The sequence below is a fragment of the Lathyrus oleraceus genome, chromosome 3 (assembly GCF_024323335.1).
Source record: "Lathyrus oleraceus cultivar Zhongwan6 chromosome 3, CAAS_Psat_ZW6_1.0, whole genome shotgun sequence".
Taxonomy (NCBI): domain Eukaryota; kingdom Viridiplantae; phylum Streptophyta; class Magnoliopsida; order Fabales; family Fabaceae; genus Lathyrus; species Lathyrus oleraceus.
In genome coordinates, this window is record NC_066581.1 from 74928469 (window position 1) to 74938043 (window position 9575).

General features: G+C 34.2%; 1 protein-coding gene and 1 non-coding gene across 2 annotated transcripts; both read left to right on the forward strand.

Annotated features, from left to right (window-relative positions):
* Positions 1-357: 357 nt before the first annotated feature.
* On the forward strand, positions 358-464 carry LOC127133457 (small nucleolar RNA R71). The gene has a single exon (XR_007807429.1). It is a non-coding gene; the product is annotated as a small nucleolar RNA R71 (small nucleolar RNA).
* Positions 465-2664: 2200 nt separating this feature from the next.
* Positions 2665-9113, forward strand: LOC127132665 (uncharacterized protein C57A7.06). Its single transcript, XM_051061624.1, has 11 exons — positions 2665-3055; positions 3250-3340; positions 3422-3918; positions 5257-5478; positions 5563-5889; positions 6221-6577; positions 6670-6750; positions 6874-6951; positions 7071-7457; positions 8272-8403; positions 8621-9113. Exons 1-11 carry the CDS (start codon positions 2765-2767, stop codon positions 8765-8767), a joined length of 2610 nt encoding a protein of 869 aa, XP_050917581.1. The 5' UTR covers positions 2665-2764; the 3' UTR covers positions 8768-9113.
* Positions 9114-9575: the final 462 nt, after the last annotated feature.

Sequence of the window (9575 nt, forward strand, 5' to 3'; positions counted from 1 at the left end):
CTAACATTCTGGTGTAGTGTGTCTAGGAGTTTCACATAACTCACAGTTTGGAGTCACGACAGCCACGCTGGCTGCGGGTGGTATGGTCAAGTTGTCTAACTTTTGAACAAGGGCATCTACCTTTGCATGGACGTGGTCAAGGCTATTGATTTCGTACATTCCACCTTTTGTTTGGGACTTTTCTACCGGCGTTCTTTCACCTCCCCATTGGCAATGGTTTGGGCCATGTTTTTAATGAGTTGATAGGCTTCATTGTATGGCTTGTCCATAAGTGCACCACCCGCGGCAACGTCTATTGTCAGTCTTGTGTTATATAGAAGCCCATTGTAAAATGTGTGAATGATCACCCAGTCTTCGAGACCGTGATGTGGACATATCCTCATCATGTCTTTGTATCTCTCCCACGCATCGTAGAGAGATTCTACATCTTTTTGTCGAAATTCGTTGATTTGAGCTCTCAGCATAGTAGTTTTGCTTGGCGGAAAATATCGGGATAAGAAAACGTTCTTCAGTTCTTCCCATGTTGTAACTGAGTTGGATGACAAGGATTGCAACCAAGCCCAAGATCTGTCTCTTAAAGAGAAAGGAAAGAGGCGTAGTCTTATCGCATCTTGAGATACACCATTCACCTTCACAGTGTCTGTGTACTACACAAACTTGGTCAAATGTTCATTAGGGACGTCCGTAGGATTTCCAGCAAATTGATGTTGTTGGACGACTGATAATAATGAGGGTTTTAACTCGAAATTATTTCGATTGATAGCAGGGGCAACAATGCTACTGTGAGGTTCTTGTTGGGACGGGGTAACGTAGAACTTAAGAGGACGATTATGTGGTTCCACTGTAGCCATTGTTGGTTTTTCAACTGGTTCAGCAGTAGGAAAGAAGATATCGGGAATATTGTACCTTCGTTGGTACTCTAGTATTCTGCGTCTTAAATATAAGAAACGCTCTAATTCTGCGATTGATGGTGCTAAGTTGTCGCTTTGTGAGCGAGTACTTAACATACAATCGGGGGAAATAAGGGAAAGGAGATTAGTTTTTTACCTTAGTCTATACTATGCAACGAAAGAATCACACTATTTGACTAAATCAGGTCCCCGACAACGGCGCCAAAAACTTGATACGTCTTGTGACTGTATATAGAATATAGTCTATCGGGTACTTGACTGCAAGTGCACAGTCTAGTCGTTTTAGTTTTAAAAGATATTGAACCCATAGGGACCGATGGTCAAACTAATGTTATTGACGTTACTATGTTTAACTAAGGAAATGATTTTTAGAGGTTTGGTTGAACAAAAATTAAATCTAAGGGAAGTTAAGTTTTAAGAAAATATTAATAGGGGGATATCAGTATGCAACACATTAATCGTCAGGGATTCGATAAGTCACCAGTGTATATTTTAATTACCAAATATCTTTTAGTAGAAAATACTCATTTAAAAGGCTTTATCTCACACTCTCGTGATTGTTGACTCGGACTATACTTGTAAGTCAGAATGTACGCTCTCGCTGTCCCATTTGAAGTTAAAAATACTTTTTGAAAATAAATAAGTTCTAATTGCTTTTAAAGTGCTCTCGCTGTTTTTAAAATCAATACCTATTTTTTACTATCCAGTTCGACCCTCACGCTCTCGCGATTGTCGGTTCTCACCTTAGTTAATTTCCCACTCTCGTGGCCAAATCGTATTAAATAACTTCTCACTCTTGTGACCAAGTTAATTAAATTTAAATTAAAAACCATAGTCAAAAAGATTGTTTGAGAAAAGAAGTTTTACACCGATTATTATTAAATCCCGTCTAATTAAGTTGTTTACATACCGATACCGGTAGTTTAGCCGGACATGTTAAATAACGCAAAAATAGACGAACATAAACAGATCAACAACAAAGCAAACATGATTATAATAATAATAAAGCAATAACAATAGTAATTGAATAAAAACCTGGAGATTGGATTAATAGAATATGTCGAATCTTGAAGTACTTGAGCAATCCTCCACAGGTCGGTAGGATTCTGCTTCTTCAAAATAATTGCTTAAACTAAATTAAATAAATTGCACTAGTTCTCCAGTGTAGGAAACTACTACTTTGGCTAAATGAAAAATGGAAAGGAAAAGGGAAAACTAAATTAAATAAATTGCACTAGTTCCCCAGTGTAGGAAACTACTACTTTGGCTAAATGAAAAATGGAAACGGAAAACGAAAAACAAAAACTCCGAACGGAACGGTAACTAAATTGCGGTAAAAGAAAACAAAGTTGTTGAAGAAAAATAAAATAAAAACAAAATTGCTGTGGAAAATAAATGCAGAGAAAGTAGTATGATTTTTGAGTGTAAATCAAAGCAAATATACGATGTATTTTCCAGTTATCAATTCTATATATAATTTAACATTTAAAAAATTGAATTTTAAAAATTTATAAAAATAACATCATAAAAAGTCATAAATATTTTAAAAAATACTTAATTTATTCTAAAATGTAACATTTTATTACAATATTATTATATTTTTTAATCTACAAAAATTTTAAACCTCTGTTATTTTAAAATGGAAAGAGTATATAAATTAGATTAAGTATTTTTATAAATTAACCTTTTTTTTTACATATTTAAAATCAAAATGATTAATTAACTCTTTTTTTTAATATGAGTTAGACGCCAAAAAATAAATAAATTTAATTTCTCTTCTGCCTTGTTAAACCCTAGCGGCTCAAGTCCGCCTCCGTGAGTTGAGTGCTGTTGTTGCTTCAGCTTCATCAAACATGGCAGACAAGAAGCGGAAGGAGAGGGGCGACGCCAAACGCAGCAGCCGCAACACCGTTTCTAAGAAGTCGAAGAAGACTTCCGACGTTCGCCGGAAAAGAACCGGTCCCCATTTGCCTTCATCTTTGAAAAAACAAATCGAAAGTTTAAACCCTACCACTGTTGATATCGATGAAGTTGATAATGACGTATACGAATACGAAGAAGAATTACCTGAAGAAGAATCAAGGAAGAACAAGCGTTACGACCCTGTCTCCGTCAAAGATAATGACCTTTCTTCTGATTTCGAGGTTTGATGAACCCTAATTTGTTTGTCTTCAATAAAATTACCTATATTTGTTTTTAATCTTATAATTTTAATGCCAGTATTCAAATGTATTCGGTATTTCATTTTCATGCTTTAGTGATTGATTGCTTGAATGATAAATTCATGTTTCAGCTCAACTGGTTTATTTGTTATGGTTCTGTCCATTTGTATTTATAGGATGAAAATGTGCAATCTGATGATGAAGATGATGATGATTCCGGAGACGAAGATGGCGCGAGACATGCTAGGATGTTACAAGGAATTACTGGTAAGAACAAGGGTGTTAAACTTTTTCATGTCATTGGTTGGTTTCAATAGTGACACAAGTTTGATTTATATTGAAATGTAGGGAAGACTATGATCAAGGATACTGGTATTCCTGAGCTATATCCAGAGTCTGAAGATAATGATGATCGCAGTCGTGATGTTGTGGATGGTGATGGACGCATTAGTATTAACGATCTCCTTGAGCCTCTTCGTGAAAAGCCTGAATTAGCAAATGAATATGCAAAACTTCGGAAGAGAAATCAAATTATCGAGAAGCATGCTAGAACTGTTTATGCACCACTTCCAAAGGCGGAACAAGCACAGGTAGATAGGAAGGTAGCATATGAAATATCAAAGAAAGAAGTCACAAAGTGGCAGCCCATTATTAAGAGAAATAGAGAGGCTCCTACTATATTTTTTGATGAAAAAACAGATCTAGGGTTTTCAACTATAGGAGCAATAGCTTCTGAGTTTGAACCCAGAACTGAACTTGAGAGGAAAATGGCTGCACTAGTTCAGAATGACAAAATTTTGGAAGCTCATAAAAATGATGGTTTTCGGATTCTTGAATTAAACAAGGTATGAATGTTTATATTAGTTATAGTTGGTATTCGATTTTTACATTAATGACTTTAGCGGATCATTGAATGTGAGATTTGATTGTCTCTTTTTTAGCTCCCATGCTTTCCAAGTCTATGCTTGATGTATAATCCATTAATCATAATGTCTTGAATTTTCATTTATAAAGTTGAACTACTCTGCGTTTAGCATTTATGTTTTATGGAGCTTTCTAAATTTTCAAACTCAAACTTGTATTTGGTTGTTAAGTTAATGGTTGTTGGATATACTATTTTACGATAGATTAGCTTTGAATAAGATTGTTGATCTTCCCTTTTGATTGGAATAAACTTGACTGACATTATCGAGGATAAGATAAGATGATATAGATTTTAAAATGATTTTTTTTTTGGGTTTCACAAATGTCTTTACAAATTATTGAATTGAAATCTCCTGTCTTTTCAATCCAACCTCTCAGCATTTTTTTTATTGTTCTTCCTTATATCCAACCATGTGGAAAGATATATTCACATTCATTGGTGTTGCCGAATATCAGCCATGGGGAATTGCAGGGGCGGGTTTTTTTACAACCGCAATTGCATTTTACAGAGGACATTGTGTTTAAAATGGCCTATTATTAGGTTTCCCTCATTAATACAACTATCATTTATGAGTAGAATAATAGAATAAAATTCTCTTAGGTTCTATTTGGATTGATGAACGGAGCAGATCAGAATAGAATTTAATGAAATGGAGTGGCACAAAGCGGAATTGATCAGAGATTCCATTCTATTGTTTGAGTATTTTTTATTTTTTTATGATTTAGCGGAATAGAACAAGTTAGTTCATTCCATTGCATCCACCCCAAATTGGGTGGAATGAAAGTTGAAGGATCGGATGGAGTAGAATAAAATGGATTCCATTATGTTTCATTCCACTTCAATAATTATTTGCTAATACAAACAATGTAATGTGAATATTTACCACTCCACTCCATCACATACCACCAATCCAAACATACTCTTAGGATCGGTAGTTGTTTTTTCAAGGGTTTGGTAGGGGAGGACCACATATATATTTTGGTATTTATTTGATTTAAAAATGATTTTATATGCTAATGTATCATGTTTTTTTTAATTAAATTTCAAATATACATCAAAACATAGACGTAGCCCTCCGAAACCCTTTCTTCCAAAACCCTCCGAAAACCAACTCGCAAAGAAGACCTTTAGGAAAATTCCATACTCAATTATTTATGCCAAAAAGTAATTGCTCTAACTGCATTATTTAAGTTTCTTTTTACAAAGCTTCATTATTATGACTGAATTTCCGGTTTTTGTTGATTATGATGCTTGATAGGTTTCTATTGAAGATGAGAAGGATAGACAAAACCGGAATGCTAAAATGCGGAGCCTTCTTTTTCGTAATGAACTGAAGGCAAAACATGTTAAAAAGATAAAGTCCAAGACATATCATCGTTTGTTAAAGAAAGATAGATTGAAGGCAGAGTCTTCTCAACCTCAAATGGATCCTGAAGCTGCTAAGGAATATGCCATGAAACAAGAACGCCAGAGGGCTGAGGTATACATCTGCATATATTGTCTTGTTGAATAAAAGAAGAAAATTTTCTTATTAATTCTTTTCTCACTTTCCAACTTGTTTTAGGAACGCATGACTTTGAGACACAAACATAAAAGTCAGTGGCTTCAACGTAATATGCAACGTGGTTTAGATAAGCAGGATGAAGGAACTCGTGCTGCCGTGACTGAACATTTTCAAAGACACGAAGAACTGACTAGAAAAATGAAGACTATGGACAGTAGCAGTAGCAGCAGTGATGATTCCAGTAATGAAGATGATGACGAGGATGCTGCTGATTCTGATTCAGATAAGGCTAACAAGATTTTGCAAAAAGCTAAACAAAAGACACTAGAAGTGTTGGAGGAAGATGATGAAATTCCCAAGTCGGGATTGCTATCTTTACCTTTTATGGTAATGATTTATTCTTCCTCTGTTATTTTTATTTTCCTGATATAATAAGTATAGGTTACCCAACCTCTGATGGCATGTATCTGTTTCTAATGCCCACAAAGACTATAGGTTAAACACTTGCATCTTTTCTATGAACTATTATATATATTTTTTAAATGATTTGTTATATCGAGGCCGGAAAGGGGATCTCCAACTATGAGGAAGACAATATATCTTTTGCATATTTTGGTTCTTCAATATTTTTTTGGTATCCAGTTTGGAGTTTGAGATTTATCCTTTAGGGGTTTTCTGCAATGAGTTTATGGTCTCCGTATAACTTATTCTGGTACAGAGGCGTGGATTGGAGAAAAGAAAAGAAGAAACTATTGAAGAAGTCAACCTTACTGTACAAGAATATGAAGATTCCATAAAGAAGCTGGAGGATTCTGATGGCTCAGAAGATCCAAAAGTAGCATCTACCAGTGGCAGAAGAGTATTTGGAATGGCTAAAAAAGCCCAGATAGTTGATGCTGGTAATAAAGTGAAATCAGATCAATTTTATGATAACAGTGATAGTGATGATGACTTGGATGTCAATAAAAGTGGCGACATTGAGACTCAGGGAAGTGATCTTCCGCAGAAGGATATCATTGATGATTTAATCTTTAATCAAGAAGGTTTTGATACTCGCAAAGAATCTGTTTTCAAGGTGATGGAATTTCTATTTTCTTGGACTTTTTCAGCCCTGTTTTGCTTGTTGAGTATAACACATATTATGCATTTCTTGAATCTTGATCACAGAACTTTGACGAGATTGTAAAAAATCCTGGGCCAAAAACCACATATGAAGTTTCGATATATGCCTCAGATAAATGGAATAAGGTATTATATAATGGTTTGTCTTTTAGATCTGTGATCTCTTTCTTTTATCAAAGATTTTTCTTCTTCATATCTTCCATATATATATGTGGCGATTTGTTGGACTGATGTACTGATAATGAGCAGGCAAAAAACAGAAATGAGATAGGCACAAACATCAAGAAGTCTCCAAAGTTGAAAGAACCTGTTAGGCCCAATGTAAAGGTATGAAGTCTTTGTATTTGTCAAGAATATAGACTGCGTTGTTGGTAAAATCTTTGTATTTGTCAAGAATATAGATAGCATTGTTGGTGTAGCCTGACTATGCTTGTTTTATGTCCTAGAACACTGAAAACGATCAATTGGCAGAGGATAGCGATACGGATAATGAAGGACAAATGGTGGATGGAATTTTGACTTCTGCATCTAAACTATCTTATGAGCTTCCATCTCAAGAGGAGCTCATTCGACAAGCTTTTGCTGGGGATGATGTAGAAGATGCTTTTGAAAAGGATAAACAGGAGGTCCTCAATGAAGAAAATCCTGAGCCAGAAAAGCCTCTAATGCTTCCTGGCTGGGGCCAATGGTCTTATGTACAAGAAAAGAAAGGTTTACCATCCTGGGTGATAAAAAAACAGGAAGATGCCCGGAGAAAAAAGGAAGAAGCTATCAAGAGGAGAAAGGATGCTCAGCTAAAAAATGTGATAATCTCCGAGAAATTAAGCAAGAAGGTTAGTGGCATTAAATACAAGGTTTAGTGCCTTTCACGTGCTTCCTAATTATAGACTTTAGCATTCTTGCATGCAATAGTAAGTAATTAAATCATTTATTCGTGATTAATGCTTTTTTATATAGGGGTTTGCAAATTCTATTCACATTACTAAGGTTTGTGGTATTGTTAATATTAAACTAATATTATATATTTTGGCCTTTTCAAAAAAAACAAACTAATATTGTATATTGTTTTAGAGAAGGTTCAACTTATATCACATTGTTTTGAAGAGCGGTCTATTTATGTCGGCTTAAGACTTCAACATCTTACACCATTATTATTTCAAATATATGGTTTTTGGTGATTGAACCGATTATCTTTTGCCAAACTAAGTACAAATTTTAAAATAGTAATATAGTCAAATGGTTCTCTTTATCATGTATTTTAAAAGTATATACATGATGCTAATGTTGGCACATGACAATGTTGTTTAGAATACCTTTAAGTTAATGTAGGTGCACGCGTGTGTATAAATGTTGTGTATGGTGGTAGGTAGTATTATCGTTCCAACATTTAGGGATTTTTAGACGCATCTATTCCAAACCCGATTTCAAATAGGGTTATAATATGTGAAAACCTGAATCCAAGATTGCAGTGGGGAGAGGTTAGGTGTTGGTCCACACCATTTGGTCGGGGAAGAGGAATTGAAACTGCATAATTATATAATTTAGTGGCTTGAATCATCTTCCCAACCACCATCGTCTTGTGTACAGGTTATTTTTCTTCTCTTCTAGTAAATGTGCAAGTTTTGATTTTATTTTTTTGGATGACAGGCTGAGAAACTCCATGCAAAAACGTTGCCCTATCCGTTCACTTCCAAAGAGGTCTATAATCAGAGTATGCGTATGCCCATTGGACCTGAATTTAACCCAGCAACTACTATTGGACTTCTTAATCGGCCTGCAGTAAGTTTTTCAGAACGGTTCCTTGGCAAATTGTCTCCTTTTATTGTGCGTGTTTATTATCGTCATGCTGTAATAAAGAATAATAATATTTGTACCGTCCTTCTTCTTGAAGGAGTAGTGAAGCCATTAATTGGATAATACAAGTCGGGTTTTAGAGGGTTCTTGTAACAGTATGATATGTACTTGTATTTTTGTTAATATATTATTGTATATGCAGGTGGTGAAGAAGTCCGGTGTTATTATAAAACCTATAGAATTCGAAGAAGTGAATCCTCATGATAAATCAGGACAAGGGTTCGTTGAGAACAAGCTGAAGAGAACCAAAGGCAATTCTAGCAAAGCCAGGAAAAAGTCGAAGGATTAGGGAGAAAAAATTGGTGAGACAGTGAGTTTTGATTCGGATCCAGTTATAGAAATAATAGAACGAGGGAGGATAGCTTTCTGTGTATTATTCACAGGTTAAAATTTTTATTAATTTATTTTTGACAAAAAATGTTATTTTATTTCCAGTTTGTTATATTTAAGTTATTAAGGGAGTGCGAAAGAATCTGTATCTGTCACAAATTTTTTTATCTTGTAATTTTGTTTCTTGTTTTGTTATATTATATGTATGAAGCTGTAGGATCTCATATGTTTGTTTACAGCCCTTAATGTTTTTGTAAGGATTGTATGTTGACTGCTGTGGAGTGAGACAAACTTATTTTTCACTATTTTATTTTACGTGTAAAAAGATTTACACTGTCGATTCATCATCATCATCCGTTTGAATTACTTTATAGATTTTTAAAATAAAAGTTAAATTTATTTTAATATCCCAGGATTAATTGATGGTGTAAAATCTTTTTATACCGTCAATGTATTTCAATTAAATCCATACAAATAAATAGATTAAGAGAGTAACATTCTGAGTCCGTAAAAAAAAGGTTTAGATTGTCAGTTTTAATCAACTTACACTAACTTCATTTAGGGTAGTTTATATTGTCACTTACAATTTAGGGAAATACTAACCTCGCTATCCTATGAAAATTCAAAATTGTCTTCCAGATTATTTTAGAGATTCATCCCTATTTGAAACATCCTTTTTTTATAGTATACAGAGATGCATCTATCTAATTAGATTCAACAATAAATTTTAAATTTGTTTAGTGATATGAAATTGATGAAATATATTA